The sequence below is a fragment of the Telmatherina bonti genome, assembly GCF_933228915.1.
Source record: "Telmatherina bonti genome assembly, chromosome: 1".
Taxonomy (NCBI): Eukaryota; Metazoa; Chordata; class Actinopteri; order Atheriniformes; family Telmatherinidae; genus Telmatherina; species Telmatherina bonti.
The window spans coordinates 27,714,632-27,738,984 of NC_136619.1; the positions used below are offsets into that span (position 1 = coordinate 27,714,632).

The 24,353-nt window shown below is 37.6% G+C and overlaps 1 protein-coding gene across 1 annotated transcript in view; it reads right to left on the reverse strand.

Annotated features, from left to right (window-relative positions):
* Positions 1–467: 467 nt before the first annotated feature.
* Positions 468–24,353, reverse strand: part of igdcc3 (immunoglobulin superfamily, DCC subclass, member 3) — a gene marked incomplete at both ends in the record, with an annotated part of 61,411 nt that continues 37,525 nt past the window's right edge. Inside the window, 10 exons of the mRNA XM_079247151.1 lie at positions 468–593; positions 1,801–2,011; positions 2,146–2,281; positions 2,427–2,531; positions 3,643–3,831; positions 4,134–4,298; positions 5,652–5,899; positions 14,998–15,163; positions 20,182–20,340; positions 23,837–23,974. Coding sequence (XP_079103277.1) covers positions 468–593; positions 1,801–2,011; positions 2,146–2,281; positions 2,427–2,531; positions 3,643–3,831; positions 4,134–4,298; positions 5,652–5,899; positions 14,998–15,163; positions 20,182–20,340; positions 23,837–23,974 — 1,643 coding nt within the window. The remainder of the gene's footprint in view (positions 594–1,800; positions 2,012–2,145; positions 2,282–2,426; positions 2,532–3,642; positions 3,832–4,133; positions 4,299–5,651; positions 5,900–14,997; positions 15,164–20,181; positions 20,341–23,836; positions 23,975–24,353) is intronic.

Genomic DNA, 24,353 nt, shown 5'->3' on the forward strand with positions numbered 1-24,353 from the left:
TCTGTGAGTAAGACGGTGGAATCATTGGTGAGTGAAAGCAGGCAGCAGGATTCTTTGACATCCACAGAAAAGTAGAGTTATAACCAATAACTTATAACCACTTTGACATATAGATGATAAAGATATGTGTGTATTTATATATTCATATATATTTCAATTTATAAACTTAAAAATAAAGTCATTGTATAACAAGGACATTCTGGGGTCTCTATTCTCTGTGCTGCCAAACACCAGAAAATGAACAAAAGACCAAAAAACATTTAAAGTGGTCTGACATCTAGAAACCCTCCCTGCCAAAAACACGCCAGTTTACAGTCCTAGATCCTCCAGAACCTCTTAACTTACCAAGAAAAAAAATATTTGCACAAAAGGAAAACTACTTTGAAAAACAAGACTTGTCGACCTGAGTGAGAGAAAAGTCTAAGTGGACACCAGAAAGCGTCGTGTAAATGGGCCTTCATACATGATTAGCCTTGGTCCTGCTGAGCCGGTCTTGCTGCAGGATGTTCCTGAAACTGTGTCTCCCTTTCCACTCCAAACTCGTCTAGTGGTATTGTGGACAGCTGCGTGTCATTCAGCATGTAGGACTTGGACTGCAAACAAAGGCAAACAGAAGTTGTAACCACTGGACATTTTGGCTTTAATAAGCTGTACACACACAGGACGGTTAGCAAAAGATGTGACCAGATACTTGATATCTGTTTTACAAATGTTTTATCAAAAGTTATTTAATACATTACAAACAGAAAACATCTAACCTTGCTTTTAAAATTAAATGGATGTCTATTGCAGAATTTTTTGAGTAACAGGTTTCTGTATCTTAATATGTTTTCTACAAAGTTGCAATTACAAAAAGTAGAATATATTAAAAGTAATAACTTTGGGATTTTATTCAAGCTTAATTTGGGATATAATTTCAACCTTGTGACTTTTACTTTTACACTATATATGCACATCTGTGCTGACTACAGATTGAGTTAAAGCTGAGGATGGGTTTAGAATTAAAAATCCTATTCCAAATAGAAATGAATTTAAACACTCAGAAATTCCTGAACACATCCATAAAATATTTCTGGAAAGAACTTTGTAATTTTGTGATTTCCCTATGCAGGGACCCTCAGTCCACATAAGTCTGAGTTTAACCAGTGATACGAGTCAAACACCTGCAGGACACCAGCCCTCGAGGACCATGATCTCTGCCCTACTGGATATGCTGCCATTTTACAAAGACATGATAGATCTCTATGAGTACCACATTTGCATTATGCCTTAAAACTAAATGACTGTTAACAAAGAAACAATAGAAAATTTGGCTCATTTTATTGGCTGGACCAAGAAAGGGTTATTCAAAGCATGTAATCAATGTAGCAACATAAAATTCTGCAGTTGTATGGCTTCTGTTTTTACTTTGGTGTTAAAACATAATACGTTTTTTTTTGCCAGAATCGGTCCAGTACGAGCAGCACATCCTCTCTATGGTCCACTGATGGTCCAGTTGCTTTCTCCACATCAGGACAGAGAACCAGTTTACTTTCCAGTTGGCTGACATCCCTGCTTCTTCAAACTGACTAGGGTTCACTTCTTTATTCTGCACCAGTCTCAATGTAAGTTCACACTACTCCAAATAGACCAGACTATCCATGGAGGCAGACCAGGGTCCACTTAAGTAGACCAAACAGTGCCAAGGGGAATTATACCCTTAATGAAACCATCTAAATGCAGTTTAGGACATATACCTTGAAGCATGTTATTTGTATAAAAACAACTAAATCACCCAGAGCTCTTACTATCAGTGCTCACCATGCTTGTATCTTGTCTGTTAGATTGAGTGAAAAGTCTCTCAAGCTCGTTGCTGTCGACCATTTCCTTCCCTGCGGCACTGCCATTGACCTCCATCTCTCTCCTGGCAGCCCCGTTGAGCCCAGAGGCCCCCTGAGAAGAGGAAGAGGATTCCGACACTGCGCTGTGCCCTGCCTGGGGGGTGGCCTGAACTGTCTTACACATCATTAGCCTGGGGATTACACAAACACACACACATAAAACACTTGTCTGGTGTATACACAACAGGCATTAACCCAAGCATTAACAATTACTGGCAAGCTGCTTCCATTGGTTTTATGTATTGGTGAAGATGTTTGTTCTGACCTGCCACGGTAGCTGAAGATGAGGAACAGCACACAAAAGACAATGCAGGTTACTCCGATGTGGGTACCAATTATGATGCCTGTAGTGGATGTTTTGCTCTGTTCATCTTTCACACAGTCACATGGGCCATCCAGCACTGAGGAAATAAAACACACATTGCAGTTGTTGGTTAGGAAAGAATGCTTAAACTATATAGACTGATTAAATGAACAGATTACATATAGGAGTACATGGAAGCATGGGGTGATGTAGGACCGTATCTGGATATGTCAAGCAATCACCTGACTTCTCCAGGGCCTCTCGAAGTGAAACAAATCTCAACGTGGCATTCCCATCTCCGTGTTGGTTGTATGCAAGAACCTTTATCTCATAGACCAGCGAAGATTCTGGACAGAAGTAAATACAGAGAGCAAAGATGCGTCAACAAGAGCTCTAAGAGAGATTTCAGCCTGACCCAGTTCTCAGTGGCACATATTTGTTACTGCTTTTATCTTTAAAAAAAAATTAAGGTCATCCTTTATTTAGCATGACAAAAACATATTTGTTTTGATACAGGACTGACCCAAGGTGTCAGAGCATTGTTGCTATGGTAACATATGGCCAAATCAGGACATGTATCAAGGAGTCTATGAAAAATGTGTGTGAGTTTACAGATTTTTTAGGGGTTCACATTTTCTTGCTGAGATCTGCTGCTTTGTTTGTTGACTGACTATTATCTCTTACGTCATACTGTATACTCAAACATTTATTTGCTTAGTAAATCAGTTTAAGAATGTTATATTTTCTTGTTGTAGCTTGAAAAGGTTTCTCAAAAAGGCAACTTACACATCAAACAAAATTTGCTTTTATGAGAGCGTCAGTTATGTTTGTTCAAGGTTAAAAATGACTTGACTTTGTAGATGCATTAAGTAACATTCAGCTTTAAAATGCTGCATTTCTCACTCACTGGAGAGAGGAAAAGAAAGTGGCTGATCAAGACAAATTTAAGACTGTCTATTGCCGGCTGGAAAGAGCTCACAGTACGGAAAGGATGCAAGATGGATGCAGAATCAGTCAACGATAGGGACGTGTTGCTGGGAAAAATTGCTAAATTTCTGTAATGCGTCATCCCACTTCTTAGGTACATCCAATAAAGCATTACTGTGCTATAAAAATTTGGGAAGTTGGACCAACATTATGAACAGAAAAGCATTTTAATATAGTTTACAACCTGGAAAAACTTTGACAAGATAGCACATTGATAAGATCATCCCCTGATCCAAAACACCAGACATAACCAATATATATTTTTGCACTTTAGCTGTAAACTGAAAGATTAATATATCAGCAGCAATGAAAAAAATTGGTACATTCCTTGTATATTTGGCAAGTTTAAGTCTTTTCCTATGCATGCCAAAAAAATTGTCATAGGGTATTATCAGCAAAGCTTTTATAGACCCAAGATGTATAAAACCTCTGAAGGAAAATGTTTTATTACTACTAATCTACATGACTTACCCAGTTGAGTGATGTTGTATTGGGTGACATTGCGAGGGAAGTTGATGGGACCAGTAAAAAGTGGTGCATGTGCTCTTCTGTAATATAGTTTGAAACCTTGCTGTTGACCCATCTTGGAGGAAGACTCCCACGACACTTGAACAACGCTACTGTTCAACACTTTTGTGATGAGGGAAGGAGGAGCTGGCACTGCAACAAAATACAAAACGTCAAACAAAACGATAAAACATAATGGCAGCAACACTTAAATATCTACTGCGTTCGGATCTATATATTCTTTATTTCATCATCTTTGTATTCAGCTTTAAATTTAGGCTTAACTGAGGTTAACAAGATAAACTCAATCTGATCAAATGAGGTAATAAAACAAGTGAAAAGTATAAAAGCAGTAATAGCAGGTAACTAGTCTAATCCTGTACTAAGCAATTTGTGCTTTGCTTGACTGAAAAATGAGCTTTGTTTGTGACCGTGTGTGTCTGCTCCCAGCTCACCCTCCCCATGAGTGCTCTCGGTGATGCTCTCCGATGCCTTGCTGGCTCCATGAGATGTGTAGGCTTTGACATAGAAGGTGTAACTGGTGGAGGGCTCCAGGTCGCGAATGACCTGCTGCAGCGTCACTTTACTGACAGCTTCCTCATACTCCATCTCCACTGGATCTGAAGGAGGATTGATGTGGAAAGAAGAGGTGGCAAGGTTTGCAGAGCCAGGCATGGAGAAAGGAAAGACAAAAATGAGGGAACAAAGGGATGGATAAGAGTAGAAGCAGACATTAAAATAATGGACACTCGTATGAGGAGAGCTAAACGATAAATACAATCTGTCTCTATCATTATCTGTAGTTATTATCCATTTTGCTGGTTTTATCAAAGCTGCTCAGTTAGTTAATAGCTAATATAATTTGGCTCTGGGAGCCTTAATAACAATGGTGGGGTGAATTGCAGGGGTGGAGGGAGGGGGTAAACTGGGAGTTACACAGGATGTGTTAAAGCCTTTTATTACTTTTAATTTAGAGACACCCAGCCATAACTGATATCTACCTCCAGCCCTCAATCCATTGGACTATGGGTAATTACAGCAGGTTCTACTGGTTGGCCCCCTAGGCCCTTAATTATCCATCCCAGAGCAGCACTGAGGAGGACATCAGCTGGCTCTATGAGTCTCACCACACACTGAAACACACATTTACACTTGCCTAAAGCCGTTAACAAAATCAATGCATATGCATAAATAAGCATGCACATGTAAGAGCGTCATATCAGCAGTTCACACGTATGACACAATGTAACACATAGCAAGAAATATCTGTCTTTATGTTTGTTTTTTAATCCCATTTTCAATGCTTCTTATTTTTACATACGTATAAAATGGAAAGATTTTTACAGTAATAAGTAAATATATATTTAGGTCCTGTCCATACCTGACCTTGACATGTGTCTTATGAATTGTGATAACAAGTGAACAGCTCAAAGTGTTTCAGTTTACATCTTGCATTAAAATGCATGTCCACACACGCCTCCAGTCACTAGTTGTAATCAGATCTCACTCCCCCACTCTATATGCAAATAAACACATAGACTACTCCACATGCAGCCAACAGTGGGCAACAATCTGGACAAAAGCTGTGGGCCTAAAATGTTACTGAAAAATCTTTAATTGCATATGCAAAAATTAATATAATTTTAGATTTACTATTAATTTACAAATCTACTAAAGTCACAGAAATAGTGACATTTTACCAAAATTTTCAATAGTTAAATAATAGACAAGGTATAGCAGAAGTGAAAAATTACAAAAAAAAAAAAAAAAAAAAAAATGCATTCCAAGCATTTTAGAGCATCATAACAAGGAATGCATCATGTCCAGACACTGAACAATAGTACTTACATTGCCTTTTAGAGAATGTAAATAATATCTTTGGCACCCTAGTCTAATATTTAATATTATATCATTTAAATTCTTATCAGGTTATCTACTGCACATCACTATCTAGATCACCAGTTCAGACCTACCTGAAGTCCTGCGGATGTGAAGCACATAACCAATGATGTCCTGAGTGTTCTGGCTGGGCTCCTTCCAGGACACCTGTATAGTGGTAGGTGAGAGGGCCTCAGCATGCACATGGGTGGGCATACCAGGCAGTCCATCCGACCAGAGCACCGTGAGCCGGGCACTGGCCTGTGTGGAGCCGGCGCTGTTCTCAGCGATGCACTGGTAGATAGCCTCATCCTCCTGGCTGATGCCATTTATCGTCAGAGTGCTGTGAGAACAGAATGGGGTGGAGGTAAGAAAACAGACAGAAACAGGGCATACAGTTCAGAATAAGTATGAAAATGCATTATGTTATGTCACAATAATATTTGACTTTATCTACGTGCAATGTTACTATCAATATTCTAAGCAGGTGGAAATTATCTTTCCAATTTTCCAGCCTTAACTTGTAAGAATTGTTTCAATGAGTCACTGTATTTACAACAGTGCATACCGGCACCAAGGTAACACGGTATAGCAGGACAAGTATGCGAGTAAATGCAACCACTACACCTGTTTGCTGATAGTATTAGTGATTTTTGAGGGTAATATTAATCACATTGGGAACAAGTGTACACATTTTTGAATGAGTCAAAATCAAGACCAGTGAGGAGTGAACCATTCGAATCCATTATGTTGATCTACTGCACTGGATGGCAGAAATGTCATCTAACGTTGTGAAGTCATTTAGCTGGTGTGTGTGTTCAAGAGGCATGGCAGTTTATGTCAAATAGGTCAAGCCTAGAAGAATATGGTGGCCAATTTAAGAGAAAAAGAAAACAGTTGTGTTACAGGATGGGTTGAAAGGGAACCCCAGTACAGAGCTGGCCCTCTGGATCAGTTTGTTCAGTTTCTTTCTCTCTACGACAGACATGCTGCTGCTCCGGCATTCAGATTCATACAAATGGCTGATGCCACCACTGTCAAAACAGATCTTCAGGAGCACCCCCAGCACTCTGAAACTCCTCCCTCTCCTCTGTAGGCAAAGCCCACTCTGTCGTTTTATGTAAAGTACAGCAGTGTTCAGTGACCAGTTCAGTTTATTGTTCAGGTGAACATCCATTCATTCATGATCTTAAACACTTTCATCCAATGAAGGGTCACGGAGGATCTGGAGCCTATCCCAGCAGTCTGGACAGTACATTGCTAGACGGTGAGAGGGAGTTAGTCTATGTGTGGAAATCCACCACCAGCTTTGTTTTTCTCCTTGTTGATGTGCAGTTCTCTGTACCTCCATACCATCCCTATGTGACAGGTGGAGGTGTTGTGTGAAAAGTCTGCTGTGAGGAGAGTAAAGGGGAGTGGAGTCTGGACTGTTCCCTGTAGAGCTGTGGGAACAGTCCAGACTGGACTACATCCTATGATGAGCTCACCAGAGGACAAAGATGAACAAGAACCAGCTGTTCCAGCATCTTCATCAGCTGGGATATGAGTGCCACTGGCCTGTAGCTGCTGAAGTCTATGTGGTGCAGCGTCGTTGGTACAGCTACCAGGCAGAAAGTCACAGCTGTGGTGATTTCCCATCTTCACATTCATGTTGAAGAAGTGTTAAACTACACTTCACATCTGAGCTCTGAAGTATTTCAGGAGCCTAATACCATCTGGACCAGCAGCTTTCCTCATTTTTGTTCCCCATAGTTGATTACTCACCTGGTTTATGGTGAAGGACAGGCTGGGAGTTCGAGCCCCGGATCCAACCCAGTCTTCCCATTCCAAATATAAATTCAAAGCATTTTTTAGCTGTATTACTCAAAAAGCAGAATGCTTGACCATTGCTCAAGAATGGGGTGGCGATGAAGCACAAGGTTTAAATGCCTGTGTATGACTGAAGAGATGTGACATTAGGCCAAATGTTTGTTCCTGTTGATATAAAGCATTTGAATGTGTATAGTTTTAGCAAGCTGGGCTACCGCAAGACAAGGTACACAACAAAATTATATCTGCACGACGGACCGCTACCAAATGTGTGCTTTGCATGTGTAACAAAGGAAATTTACGTATTTGTCTAACAGTATGCTGTGTGCTTGTCTTAACTTGGTTTTCTTTTATGACTTTTTACATATGAACATTAACTAAAAAGCGCAAGATAAATTTTCAATTTTGTACCATGCAAAGAGTTGTGACTTTATGGTGTATGCTGTAGGCCTACTGTGTAGTACAAATAGACACATGGTATTTTCAAATACCAATATGTCTTAAAACGTGAATAATTATCTCAGGAAAGCGTCATTTCTGGGTTATAAGCTGCTACTTTTTTTTTCACATGATTTGAATCCTGCTGCCTGAACAATGATGCAGATTTTTACTGGTTAACGAGTTACTTTGCACTTCATGCACACCCCTTCATGAAAAACACACAATAAAATAGCATATGAAGCCTTCAAGTTAAAGGCGATTGACGTGGCTGTCGAAGAAGGAAACAGCTGCTGCATGCTCAGTGAAGGAGCGACTTATATTCAGTCAGCAGTGCTCTATGGTCCGAAAATGAGGGTAATCAGCCTTAGATGATTTAACTATTGTTTGAACTAATTTGTTTACAAACCAAAAAAATTTTTTCTCCTTTGTCACAGTTTTCTGTCCTTTGCTAGATGAGCATAAAATTTCACTACACAGTTTCATCTGATGCAAAGTAATTTGCTGCCAGGCTAACTTTGGAAATACAAATTCGTTCTTAATGTTTTGCTTGGTTAAACAGAAGTTTAAAAAATGTGGCAACAGCCTTAAGACAATGGGAATGTTTTACCTAAAAGTAAGTCTGCAGAGGTAAGGTGTCTCTACTCCAAATAAATGCATTTAATGTATTTGCTTCAAAACTCAGAAAAGACCAGAATACAGCCCAAAAGGTAATGGTGACATTATGTATGTCGAGCACACAAAGAGCTCTGTTCCACTGAGTGAGAGCGAAGAGATTTGTGGCACACATTCACATGCAGACAGTGGCAGAACATATCGAAGAGCCTCACTCATGTGCAGCATATACGTTCAAACAGATTCATCTCCCACTGGAACTCCCTCGGGAGTCAATAAATCTATTTCAAGGTTTCAAAAAATGTAATTTGCCTGCATCAGTAAAACCTTTCATCTGTCCATGCACACATATGAACTCATACCTATGGGTGCACACACTGCTTCCTATCGCACCTCTGCCACACTTGGCTTTGTCCTCACCTTTCTATCTCTGTTTCTTTTTTTTTTTTCCTCCCACCTGGCCAATCTCCTTTTTAAAAGAAACATAAGGTAGCATTATATGTGTATATGTATGCCTTGTAGCCCTCTGTAGATACTGAGTAGGTGTTTAAGACAGAAATGCACATATTTTGCTTGTCCTAGGGCAAAAGAAAGAATAATAAAAAAAAAAAAGTCAACGTACTTGGAGATGTAGCCCTCTGGTGTAAAAAATAGCTTCATGCCAAGACCATCTCTGCTACTCTTATTATATAATTCGTTGGGGACAACTAGCAATACCTATGAGATATTAAAGCGACTGAGCTTACTACATTTACGATTATGTTAGGATCTCTTGACCATGACATTTTAAGAAATATTTTTTTCAAATAATGCTCAACAGCAAAGGTGATTTTTACACCCAACATCTCACTCTTTATGTTCCTAAACTATTATTCACAGAGAAAATTACTCATCTTCAGTCTTTGAAATCCAAATTTATCAGAATGCTCTCATGATCCATTGAAAAATCAAACAAGTCATTTCATGCCAGCCTGTGCAAAGGTAAACTTAGACACATGTGGAAGATGATGCATGAGGAAAGTGGCATCTCAGGACTCAGACCTGATACAGGCCTCAGCCTGGTTAGTAAGGACAGATTTGTGTGCACAGGGAGGTCTTCTTCTGGGTCAGCAGGTAGGATAGAAAATTTAATCATTCTATTTCTTTTTCAAAATTGATGTGCCAGGATACAGTTATATACATCTCTAATCTGAGTCAGAGTAGGCTGCAAGGTGGAAGACTTGTTATTATCTTCAGTCCCCCTGGTGGATTCAATCTGGATAGTTATCAGGTCAAAGAGGCCCTCTGTATTTCACCTCCTCTGAACCAATTTCACCTCTGACCTGCGAGGTGGAAGCAGGCACCAGCGCTCTGCTCGCCACTCAACCATCACATTTCTGACAGGCTTTCATATCAGCGATGGATGGAGTGTTTGCAGGCACCCTGACCAGATGCCTCAGACACAGGAAAGGGGTACTTTATAAAAGCACAGCCCAGTGCTACCGGGGGGCTGAGTGGGCCCCCAGAGTGGGAAGGGACGGCAGGGAAATTTCACAACAATTTGCTTGTGTGAGAAGGTACAGTAATGTTCAAAAGGGTGAGGGCATTCACATACACATGCATGGGCACACACACAGACTTGCCAGATGCATTTAGGCTGATCCCACTGATGTGTAGCTCGTGAAATTCCACAAGTGCTGTAAAAACTTCTCTCTCAACCTAGAGGATGAAAGCTTTAGACATTCATATCAGAAGAGAGAAGGAGACACTGAATCATTTTTTAAAGTATATTTTTAAAGATTAATATTCATAACAGTCCATGTACACATTTCATTTCTGTATCGCAGTACTTTGAAGGTTTTTTTTTTTTACTTTCTACAGTGTCTGAAGATAATAAACTCTCTTCCTCTTTGTTGCTGCAGCCAAACAAAATGATTGTAACTAAGACCTGAAGGATACAGTGCAGAGAATAATTATTTATGGGTCTAAATCAAGTCTATTTTAACAATCAAATATTCAGAAGAACATAACATATTCATCTAAGGAAGTCCTTTGGACTGTCAATGTAATTCGGATTTTATTTAATGGAAAAAAATCCCTTTGCTTCAAATATTAAAAACTTGTTTAAAATATATCTAAAGGGGTCTATTTATTCATCTTTTTTTCAAGGCTGTTTTGTTTTAGAATGGGTTTAATAAGCTGCATTGAAAAACAGCCTATTAGACCCTTTCTAAAGCATTTAGGTTTGCATTAAAATGCAGCAACAGACCACGGATGTGTATAGCACATATGCAACAAAAACATGAGGCCATGGATGTCTGCAAAGAACATGTGAGTGACAGAAGAAAAGATATGGGAGGTGCAATGCCAGAATTTGGTGTGTCTGCTTGTCTTAAACTCCTAAACCAAGCTGTCTTGTCCTGACAGGTTGACACCATCATTTACTCATCAGTTCGAGGTCATTTCACAGATTGACAGATAAGGCTTTTGGCCAGGGGAATGGCTGAGGGAGGGGGTTTTAAGTCTGTTGTTCAGCTGCTAGGGCTGTGTTTGCTCTGTTGTGCTGGAGCAGAACCCTACCAAAAGCCAGCAGGGCCATTCTAGATTCAGTGAGAATGAAAGGGAGAAAAATACAGGGACAAAGAGGGAACAGGAGGAAGAGGTGGAGAATAGGGAGTGGTGGTAAGGGGGGGGGGTGAGCTGTCAGCAGCCTGAGAAGAAGGAAGAGCGCAGGGATATGACTGATTACAGGCAGGTCAGAGTTCAAGGCCAATGCCCAGGCCCCAGCTCCTGTAATAGAGGCAGGATGGGATACATGGGGCGAAGAGAGGGGCCACAAACAAGAAAGGCAGGTTATTGGTACAAGACAGTAGGGGAAAAAAGAAAAGAGGGAAAAAACCCTTTGAAACTATTGTACTACAAATCACTGGTTTGCACTGTAGCCTGGTCCCTCAGATGCTGGCCATTAATTATAAAACACACCATGCAACTTACATGCACACTTGGATTGTTTTCTTTGATCTTTCACCACACCATCATCAGCTACAGTTTCACTTTAAAAAACAACACAAGCTGCCTTTCAGCCTCATGACTGTTAGACTTTCTGATGTAAGGTCACAGCTTGTAGATGTTGGATGATCATACATGCCTGCTTTAGACACTTAAGAATAAAGTCAGCCCTTAAATAATTAGCAACAGTACTTGCAGAGGCTTCAAACAGCATGTTTCACTGGACGCTAGTCAGCAAAGGCTGATAGTGAAGGGGCTTACAATGCAGTGTGGGTGTGCTTGTCTCTGGAAGTGCATGTAGGCGTGCGCATTAAGCTCTTTCGAGATGTGGCACATAAGGCACTCACCTTCATCATGAATAGTTATGCCCGTTTACAGAAGAAGACAATCTGCTCTTCTCTGACATCACCGCATCTTACAGTGTTGCACATAGCTTTGTCCTTTCTGTGTGTTTGGTGGGTGAAGTATGCATGTGAATAAGGAGTAAAGGGCAACACGCTTGTGAATTTTTATGTTTGATTATGCATGTGTGCAAAATGAATGATGGCATGCACCATGGGGCTATTTGTGCACATACGGACTCACTTGCTTTTTGATTAATGTGTGTGCATACGTGTGTGTGAATGAAATGTGCAATCGATTCCCCTTTCCTTCCCCTGTCCGATTTGCTCTTGAAGGTCAACATCATGAGAGATGGCTGAGGGGAGAAACCTGTCCATGTCTGTATCTTTACACAAACATATAATAATAAAAACCAACCACACAGATTAATTAAAATTTCTTTGGAAGGAACATCGTGCTGTAGATCCAAGCCTCGCCCCATCAGGTAGACATGAATACTCCTATATTTATATGCATAGAGACAAAGAGCAGGATAATTGTGCAGCCCAGAGCTATCAAATTTATTTGCATTTCATTACTTTTGTTTTGGTTTGATGCGGAAGGTAAACTGTGCTCGATGTAATACAATTTTCTGTCTTCTCAGGACAGTTACAGTCTATGGTCACAACACTAGAAACATAAAAAAAAAAAAAATTGTTAGAACTTGTCATTTATTGATAGAACTATTTAAATTTGTTTGTATTTGCATTAAACAAATCAGCAAAGTTCTATGTTGTTTTGGCAACTAAAAAGATGGTAAAACTTGGTAAAATACTGATATAACTGCAGAGGCCTGAGGAGGCACACTGGAAACAAGTCTGCATTAATTATGAAAAAAAAACAAAAACTTTCTTACAGTAATGAATATGACATCAAAATCAGAGAGACTGTTTCATTGGATTCAAAATTACTTTTTGGCCCCAGTATGTGGATCAAGATATTTTCCATTTTTCCATTTTTTTTCCATAAAAGTTGTCTTTAAGATAATCATATTTTTATTTGTTATTTTAGCTGTTTTTCATTTTGTTTCACATAGGTAGTTAGTAGGTGAAGAAAACAACACTTAACTACATGTTTCCCCAAACCTTTACCAATCATCGTGCAAATATATAGCAAACATTACACTTTAAGCCGAACATGCATACTGGTCATGTCCACACTGCAGACCTAGACTCATGCTACACGTGGAAAACATTACTTCAACCCATGAGGTGGGAAATAAATTAGCAAATAAATGATTTATTTGATCCAGAGAAAATGTAGGCTCTACAATTGTGACATTCAAAGCAAAAATCCAAATTGATCTCATTACCGTTGTTGTCAGGTAAGTAAGTATTGGGTGATTTTCATTAAACTGAAATTAAACTGGATACATTTCTCTAAATTTTGGTCTTATTTTTGTTTCTGTCACAGCATATCTGCAAAACTGAATCTATATTCTTTAAATATAAACAAACTCCACAAACTGAAAGGGACCACTAAACATGTTCATGTCTGTAATGTTCCAGACTGATAATGAATGGTACTGAAATATGTTCCCTTTATTCACTAAAGAGTTCAGCTACATGGTGCACATTCTTATCAGACACTTTAGGCTGCTCTGTTCTCTAAATGGCTGATTGCATTTCCTGGTCAACCAGCTGAGTTTATGAGCTCATTAGCTAATGGTAGATCTCAAGCTGAGGTCTGCCTCCGTAACCAATCACGGAGCAAAGTTTGTGATGCATGAGATTCATATTATCGCAGGTCATATGTAACTGAGGCAAGTGGAAATTCTGTGATGCTCCAAGAACTCAGTCTATCTTTCTGTTTCTCTCTTCATTTATTCTGGAAGCAGACTGGTCATTTATCTTATGAACACTTGTTCATTTTTACCCGTTTTTTTTTCACATCTTAGCCTGGCTTTTTTATTTTTATTTCTTCTCTTCATTCCTCCTGTTATTCCTTCATTCCATTTGTCTGGCTAAGGCAGACTGGTAGATGTGAGTGGGTATGGAGACGTAAATTTGAGCAATGGATGTGTCTGCTCTATTCAGTAACTGCAGTGGAGTGTTAATATTGATTTTTTGTTGCATATTTGGTTTGATACATTCTCTTCATATTTGTTTTTTTTTTTTTTTACAAATACTATTACAGCACATGGATGACTGGAGGCCAGGGTCAACTTGGAAAATTGAACTTTGTTTGTGCAGTTACCCATGACAGAATTTACTCAGAAAGCCATTTTACACATGGAGTAGTGCAGTTTATTATCAGCATCCAGAAGGATTAGCACAAGGCTGTAAACTTATGTTCATCCGCTTGTAATATCCTTAAAACGATTTGCAGAAAAAAACAATAGAACAAAAGGCAATGAAACGCCACCAGTCGCTTTTAGACTTACTCAGTATTTAAGAATTATTCATAATCTCTTAAATATTTCCATTTTAGGACAACAAGCATTACAAAATACAGAAAACAGTGACTAAAGCAACAGTGTGGTGTTGCGAGCATATCAAACAGAGTTAGGGTTAAGCTTAACTGCTAAGTGCAATTAATATTGCCAGATATGATATGATCACGGCATTACTAGTTCATTACGTCTCCTAGAAGAGTCCTGCTTTGGAAGGGGACTGTTAATCTGTGTGCGGTAGAGAGGTGGCTCATTTTTACTGTTTGTAATCTGTTGATCATTTCTTTAGACTAAATTACCGTCCAAAGAAATGACATAAATCTAAACCTGCACCATTGCTGTGGTATTGAGTTTCATAAAAAGGTCTTCTGGTATGGCCTCTTTGTCAGTGGGAAAGTATCACACAAATAGTTTGCTACTTCTTCAAAAGATTATGTATAAATTGTGGTAAAGATACATGAGCCTTCTCTGGATTATTTAGGACTTTAGTAATATCAACATGAGACTGAGGAAGTTGGAAAAACTCTTTAATCCTACTGTACCGTGCTGTAACAAAAGCTGATAGTCTGATTTCTTTGTCATCTTAAAAAATAAATAAATCTGGAAAAAAGACAGGCAAACTGAGTTTTACGTTGAAGTACATATGTTTTATGTTTAATGTACACATTAGCCATGGTTATTGGGAACTTGAAATGTGTCTGACAGTTAAAGCTAATGAAATTTACAGAGTACTTCTGTTGCACTCATTCATTCTGTCTTTCTGAACAAAGGAACTCCTGAAGGGAAAGGAAACGCCTTTATCAGATCTTTTTTCTTACCTGTTGTTATTCCTGAGCTTGACGTGTCCCCCGGGCTCCAGAACCTGTCCGTTCTTTAGCCAGGTGAGCTGTGGCTCAGGCTCACCTTGGGCTTGGCAAGTAAAGATGGCAGTGGTACCGACTGGTCGGGCAATGGACTGAGGAGACTGAACAAACTCCGCTGGAGCTGAAAGTAAATGGAAACACAGAATACGATTAGAAAACTTCACTACATCAAACAAACACAGCGCTGGACTGGGGCTAAGGTGGTTGGCTTGATTATGAGGTGTCCACGAAAAAAAAAGCAAAAGTGGGAATGAGTGAGAAAAAATATGAGAACCTAGGGGATAGCTGCACAATGTAAATACTGCAGTAAATCTATAATTCAGGCCAGGGTCAATTACCATGATTATGAGAGACACGAGATCGATGCACAAACAGTTAAATAAAAACAGAGTGAAAAAGAGGTAAGAAGGAAGGTGGAAAGAGGTCAGCAGCAGTTTTCTTTTTTTTGTATCTAATGTGCTTTAAAACTGCAAATAAAAGGCTGTAGTTTTAAAAAAAATTTAAAAAAAAAAAAGAAAGTCAGCTGTTATTCAGCGGAACAAACGTCCATCTTAGGTCAATTATTAATGTAATTAAATTTACATCTGCGAGTGTTTTGGTTCTTGCTTAGTGCATTTGCCTTTGTAGCATATCTTCAACATTCATAATTATTCCACCAGTAATCATATATGTTACTTGATAGACTGAATTATTTATTCATAAATGAACTCAGAAACTGTTGTGGCAATTATATGTTGATGAATATTTGATAAAAGATCCTGGACACTATACCATTTCTTTTTTTTTTTTTTAAAGCTATACAGCCAGTCAGATAAACCTCCACGTCATCTTTGATGTTCGAATGTGCCATTTGAAATAGTTTAAAACAGGCTTAAACTACTTTCATTTCATTTGGATAAATTCAGGGTAGCTGTCATATCAGACTGTTAAGTGTTTTTAACAATTTAGTGATTATTACAACCATTCACATGTTTCATTACTCCATAAGACATAAAATGATTACATATAGTGACCAATTCCAGCTTTAGATCCATAACAAACCTTAAACTATGTAAGTGTGCATTTTTGTAGATGACAACTTAAAGTGATCAGCCAAACTATTGGTAAATAAAGTATTAAAGTTAAAGAAAAAGATCTAACTAAACAGTTTAACCATATATTTACAATTTTTTAAAAGACTCATTTTTACTGTTAATTGTGGGACAATATACAACTGTTTTCCTCCAAGAATTGAAATTATTATTCAAATAAACTTTAAATTAAATAAAATATATTTAGGGTATAATTGGAACATTTTAACATACTGCCAATTTAAAATGTTTTTCCTCACTTGTTTATATGTCTCATATCACATGTCCAATGTTTTAGTCTATATGATAGATTAGGATAGATTTAAAGGTTCTTTTAATCATTTATAAATGTCTTAATAGTCATGGCCCTTTTCATTGATCTGACCTGCTTTTAAATGATGAGCCCTTGCAAACTCTGAAGGTGTTGTGGTATCAGCCTTTCAGTTGTTCCAAAAGGAAGGACTACAGCTTATGGGGAGATCTCTTTCCACTTCTACAGTCCTCCACTGTGTACTCTGTTTGTGCATGTGTGTGGATGTCTGTCTGAGCGGGTGTGAAAGAGACAATAATAATTGTGTTTTTAAATTGCTCTGGTGTTTACTTTGGTGGATGAAGGCTTGTTATACTTAATATGCATCAACTGTTTTTATCATGTAAAGCACTTTGTCTTGCCTTTGGCAGCAGAGGTGCTTTATAAATAAAGTTTGAATGATTAAATGATTGGTGTGATACAACACTGTTTACCATATGTGGTGGCGCCACAAGAAATAATTTATGCATCAAACTGATGAACACAACACTTATTAATAAGAGCAATAACAATACCAGCAGTGTAGTAGAAAATGAAGAAATAAAAAAACAACACATTTTGACATTTTGTCTGTTAGTGTTTTACTGATATTTTGTCAGGGTTAATTACAGTCGGTTTGTTTTTTTCTTGTTGCTCTAGTTCCCACCCTGATACAAGAAAGGTTGTTGGACTCTTTCATTTCTCTGTCTCTAAGGCAGAGGAGCCTACAGGTACTTTAATGAGGGTAGAAGCTGTTGGCACAAGATGGTTCTGATTTCTATGCTTTCTTGTCCATTTCTCCCTCTCTAGCTGCTTTTCTTCTTCCTGTTTTTTTTTTTTTTTGGCTGATGCAATGAGCTCAGAGGGAGCTCAGTGTAATATTGATTTGCATCTGTAAGGTTGTGGGTCAGACCATCAGCATCAGTCATCTATCTTGTTTTTGCATGTCCCTTTGGTCTCTTACGATTTGACTCTTCCTTCAATCTGTCGTTTTCCTTTTTTTATTCTGACATCCCAAAGACTACTAAATGAATTTCTTTTTTTCTGGAATTGTATTTGTGTTGATACTAAGTGCTCTTGTCTGCACTATTCTACAGCTGGAGTTTGTCACAGATGGACTCTTTTCTGTATTGGTAATTGGTTGATCAATTGAAACCCTTTTATAATCAAAGAGGTGTCAACTTGCTTATTTCCTAATGGACCAATTCTATAAGGACATGTAGTAAAACATAATTTTCTTATACTGATACAAAACTAACACCCATATTTATCTGGCGTTAACAGTACACCTTTGTTTCCACAAATCAATGACTCAAACTAAAGACACTGGCATATAATTAACATCTATGGTTTTCTGTGTTTGTCCCTGCTAGGGTAAGGGTTGTCTTGGACTTGACAAGCTGATGAAATGAAATATTGATTAGGATCAATAACACTATGGACTGAAGCATAGTGTGGTCTATTTGATCAATCAATATATGAGCAAGGCAGATGCAGGCTGTTTCCTGCTTGGTGACAATTAATGCACAAGGTGACTCACACCTGGCCTCATCCTTTTGGAAAAGCCTATCCATCTTTCCAAGGTAACGATTAAAATCCTCTACAGAAAGGACAAGACAATATATCCTAGAACGAAACAACACCAGGTTTACAACATGAGCTTCAAACAGCTGAAGGAAATGCTCCAGTAGATAAGTATCTTTACTTTAGAATGAAATGCTGAGCCGAGGTTATTAAACTGTACGACGTACTTGAACTGTTTTCCAAAGCTGTTTTTTTTTCTAATCAAAGTCTCTAATATAATAATATTAAAAATCAGCCTTGATGAAGAGTTTCATTGAATAATAGCTGCCATTGTATGACATACAAAAAAATTGTGACTGTCCTTGATGTTACAACTATACCATACACTAACAACAGAGAGAACAACAAGAACAAAGAAGTGGCTGGAGCAAAGAAATCACTAAAAATATAAAAAATATTACGAATTAAATAAAGATAATCTGTAATTATTTCAATACTGATAAATTACAGTAATATTTAGAAGTAATCCAACATATTAAATATCAATCTCTTCAACAAAGGCATCACTTTCCTTCCTCCTTTTCTACTTTTCTGTCACTTGTTAACCATTATGGTTACAAATCAAAGTAAACAGTTATTAGTTGAAACCTAGCCCCATAACTGCATGTACACATTTTAAAACATGTAATTCATTTAATAAAAAAAGTAGAACAGATCTGTACTTATTTTGCAGCCCACACATTGTTGATAGAAAGTTATACATCTTGACCCTGATTGTTTGCAGATCTTAACATGTAACTTAGTCTCTGCTTTATACAAAACATCAGCTGGGGATAATGGCATCTGATCATTCTTAAACATGGATTGTGAAACTACAACATTTTAAGCATTTGGATGTTAAAATTTATCGATAAACAAAAATTATCTGTAGCATTTGCTTGTCCATTGTATCTCTCTTCTCTCTTTTTATTTTTCCCTTTTTCTACTTAAGATACTCTTAAACATTTGAAAAGTTACTCTACCTTTTTTTGGACAAAGATTTACTCTTTAATTATTATTACTGAAATTAATGTTGTGGATGTTTGAAAGCATCCACAGTTTCTAAAGAGCCAGTTCTGAGATTTCAGAATGGTAATATTTTAATATATCATATTTGCGAACCCTCATCAGAATCCCAGCAGCGCTGAATTTCATCACTAACAACATTAAGAATGTCGGAAACTCACATCCTCCTGTTTGTTTTTGTTGTTTACATCTGTAGAGTTGTCTTTATATGCCTGTATCCATGTCCATAATTACAGCATACACTTCACACCAACATGGTCTCAAGACCTTCGCCTGACTTTTCTTGAGTCCGATATCTAATCATCAGGTCACCCAGTGGACACTCTGCTTAGTGTCTGCAAAGGAAAACCAATCTGTGCCCTTGCAATCACAAAAAAATGTATTTGCCATGAAAGATATAATCACACATGCTTCCATAAATGTAACAAACTGCACACAATACTTTACCTCAATGTAGAACCGCCTTCCTCTTAAGAGCGTTTTAGTGACCACCAAAGGTTTTACAGCGACTGCTTCATGTCTTGCTGCCGATTCGATTGGTTCTTCAGCTCTGTTTAGCCAACATTAATGGCTTGAAGGGCCATGCTTTTAAATTAATTTGGTAATATCTGTTTTCTTCTCTGCCTGAACACCATTATTAAGGATTTGTATTATGACTCTACAATTGATTTTTCTACCCTGTGTCTGCTCAGTCTTCTGCAGCTGCAGTGGTTCTGATGTCTGCTATAGGAGTGAATTCTACAGCTAAAATAAAAAGCAGGGATGTTTAAGAAATGCATCTAAACCCAGCTGTACCTGGTGTGCCAGAAACAACCAGGTTTAGGTGTACCAGGGAGGTAGGAAATATATCCAAAAACAGAATGAGGAGGTTTATTTTTGCTTTGAATGAAAGTTGAAGTATGACAAATCTCCAACACCCACTAGGTCAGAATTAGGAATTTAAATTAAAGGCCACCTACATAAAGCACACTTGTGGCACATGCAAAGGGGCAAAGCTCTTTCTCATCACAGCAGAAACACTGCTTCAGCTTATGGCAGAATTGCTTGTTGCTGCCTGTTTGCACCACCCACAGAGTGTTAGGCTTCATCTTATCAGCTTACTAAACGAGACTCTTATTTTCAGGTCCCCATCCCACATCTTTCAAAGAATCAAAAGGAAAAAAAGGCACATTCCTTTTATCAGGAACTCACCTTGGACTACCAGACGTCCTTGAGCTGTCCTCCGAACACGTGTCCCTGGTTTGTTAGCAGCACACACATATACCCCTGAGTGCTGCACACCAACATCTGAGATCATCAGGTTCCCTGTGCCAAGTACCTGAATTCCCTCCACTCCAATGGGCCGTCCGTCTAATCAGAAAGAGAGAAGAGCATTTGACAGGGATGGGAAAGAATTTATATAGGGCAATGAAACAAATGACCAGGGGTGCATTTGTGTGGCACACATTCACATTTGGGATTAACAAGTGCGAGTGTTTGTGTGAAGGGTGTGGGGGGGAAGGGGGGTACAAAGAAAATTAGAGTAGCTTTATATCACAAGCAATAAAGACTAAATATGATGCAAGTTTACAGCCACTGGCTGACAAAAGCAGTGCTATTTCTTTCCCTCAAGGATGCAGCTTTCACAGTGCACAGAATTATAATGGGATGAAGCTGCCAATGCAACAGACAGAAACAGGAAGGTAACAGAGTTTGCCGGTAAAGAGGAGTATATGCTCCTTTTTTTTTTATTAACTGATTGGGAGATTTTCATTCTTGTCACTGAAATGCTAGCAGGTATCATTCGTCTTAAGAAATAATTATTACGTCTTCTAAACGACAAACCTTGACCAGAAGAGACTTAGCAATAGATTTCCTTTTAAAACACTCAGTTGTTAAGACTTCAGATTTCTTAACTGTGACTCTTGGACCTGAAACTGTAACTGCAACTTCTAATCTTATATCTGTGTCCACAGTCCATCGCTGTGTGCTCTGTGCTCTGGCTGTAATTACATGATAAGCTCGCACTTTCCTGTCTGGCCTAGCTGTTGTGTCAAACCCAACAATGACTCCAATCTGCCTCTGATATTAGCTGTGGGGCCAAGGGGGTATTCTAATCACATCTATGATTTCCACCTGCCGCCTGGAAGCCTGTATGGACCAGATTTGATGTGTTAAAAGGCCAGGCAGGGAGGCAGGGAGATGGGCACCATGTTGGACTCATGCAGAGGCAGGATCACCAGTCAGAGAACCATATGGTCACCAGCATTTGAGCTTCATATGATTTAAAATAAAAAGCAAGTTCTAGTAGATATGACAGCATGTGGATTAATGTATAACGATTTTTTGTGCTTTCTTTTAGTTAGTTAAATTAGCATAATTCAACAAGAGATTATTCAAATTGCTTTACAGTGAAATTAAACCATTAATAAGGAGCATAATTTTAAGTGAAAAACACAAACAAGAAAGAAAGTAAGAAGAAAGAACATTAGATAAAAAACTATTAAAAATAGAAACAGTGCAGATTTGGATTTTTCAATCAAAATTATTGAAATGTAGCTGAGAAAAGGTAGATCTTTAACCCAGATTTAAAAGAACAGTTTCAGCTGATCTGAGGCTTTCTGGGAGATTGTTCCAGACATGTGGAGCATATAAGCTGAATGAAGCTTCTCCATTTCTGGTTCTGACTCTAGGAACTGATAAAAGGCTGGATCCAGATGACCTGGGGAGTCTGGTTGTTTCATAATGGGTCGAGAGCTCACTGATGTATTTTGGTCCTTGCTACATCAAATGAAAGAGAAAAAAAACTAGATAGAAAAAAGAAATAAAGGAATTTTTAAAAAAGTATGTACTTTTTAAGGAATTCCAATGCCTTTCTACTACTGTTTACTATGCACTGCCATTAAATATCCATATCAATATATATATATATATATATATATATATATATATATATATATATATATATATATATATATATATATAAAATATATAATATATATATATATATATATATATATATATATACACATATATATATATATATATATATATACACACATATATATATATACACATATATATATATATATATATATATATATATATATATATATATATATATATATACACACATATATATATATATATATATATATATATATATATATATATACACACACACATATATATATATACACACACACATATATATATATATATATATATATATATATATATATATATATATATATATATATATATATATATATATATATATATATATATATATATATATATATATATATATATGTATATACCACAACCATATAACTTTCATAAAACACAGATGTCTTACGTAAATATACATATCAATAAATACTGCCAGTATAGTAAAATATGAACAACAATTTGTATTTTACCCACGAACAATCATCTTACTTATGTCTTAAATGGTCTGTAAAACCATTAATATTGGTTTTATTAACATATTCATTTTAATGTTAAAATATTATTTAATTTAATTTACTTTAATTTACTTTAATTTAAATATTATTCATATTATCATTTAACATATTATGTTGACCGTCTTTTAATAAATCCATGGTTTGTTTTTCTTTTGTGTGAAGATTTAAATGACTACAGGTCAAACTACAGTAACTATTAACTTCATAATAATATCAGAAAAACTTCAAATTTGAAATGGTCACTGACCGTCACTCGATCAAACAGCGATAGGAACTTTGCCGTCCTTGTCATCAAAAAGGTTTAGTTATATAGACAATAAGTAATTTTGTGGCAATTCATTGCAGAGACAGTATTTATAATCAGTTGTGACATGCAGCTGAGAACACCTCAACTTGCCAGTGATTGTGATTTGCTTTATTGGTAGTTCTTTATACATCACAAACAAAGTGTATTGAAAAGTAATTGGGCCTTTCTCTTAACAGAAGCACTTTTCTTCTTCTTCTTTTTTTTTTTTAGCACCATGTGTATTCCTTTCTTACCCTCTATATCCCCCCCCTCTATCAGTTTGTCTCTGCCAGCCACTAATTAATTTAGTGTCAGAAAAGAAAGAGCACAAGCTAGAAGGCTTTGGTGCTGTTCAATGAATAGCAACAAACGAACTCTGGCATTAAGGAGTGACTGATGTGAAACTATCAGATTCATTATGCAGCTTATCCCAGCCTCCCTGCCGTAATCTAATACACACAAATCCCATCGTGTTAGCATTTCATTCTGGCAGCGTTGTGTAAGGCAATACCCTCAATTTGATTATTTCTGACTGCTTGGGAGGGGCAGCAATTTACATTTGGAACAGCAAATCAGATAGGATAATATAGGTAAAGAAAACAGATAGTAGATTGAAAAATTGTTCATGACAGACTTTGAGTGATAGTTAAGAAAAAAAAAATGCCAACGGAGGCAGGAGAAGCTAATTGTATCTGTCTCAGTACCTTGTGGCAATTACTAAGAGGCTCTCCAGTGCTTCGAAACACGTTAAACTTCGTGAGGAGATGAAGCATGTATTTATCAGCAGAGTCGAGCATAATGTTTAGCCCTCAGGCTTAATGTTGAATCCAACTGACTCATGTATATACAAGAGGTTTACTCTATGAAATGTATTCAGAGTGTACATGTTGCATTACACAGCTTAGAAAAGATCAAACCCATGTTATAAGAAACTCTTAACGCATGAGGAGATGGCCCTCAGATTTCTAAAGCACAAATGCACACTCTCATTGTACTTTGCCACAATAGCGCATAATTCCCTAAACACACAGAGATGGACAAAATGAAAAACTACAGATCACTGTACATGCAACTTTTGGGACCTTTCTTTCCTCAGATTTGGAATGTTTCTCACCTAGTCTGCTCCAAGACACAATGGGCCGAGGGTATCCCGTAGCAACACACTCCAATATGGCAGTCTGGTGAACAGTGAGGGTCAGGTTTTCTGGGCCAACCAGGATTACAGGCTCTTTGTAAACAGATGACTGAGAGCCTGCAAGAGAAAGGAAGAGGCATTTCAGATGGGGATGGGCGTGAGGGATAGCATCCTTTTATTTGCATTCCCTAAGTTCTGTATCTCTTAGATCAAGAGAAGGGACAGTAGCTTAAGTAAGTCCTCAGAACATTCAAGGTTGACAAAACAAAGAGGGATACAGTGGCTGTCTAAAATCACTCACTACTTACACTACTTACTATATAGTAAACTATATTGTAAACTTGCCAGATTGTTGTGCTGCCAGAATGCAGATAAAGATTTTGTACACAACATGAAATGTATAAAAAATCATCTCACAACGCACAGTAAGAAGTAGTGTATAGTAGATAGTCATTAATCCAGCCAATATACACCACAATGAATTCCACAAAAAGGA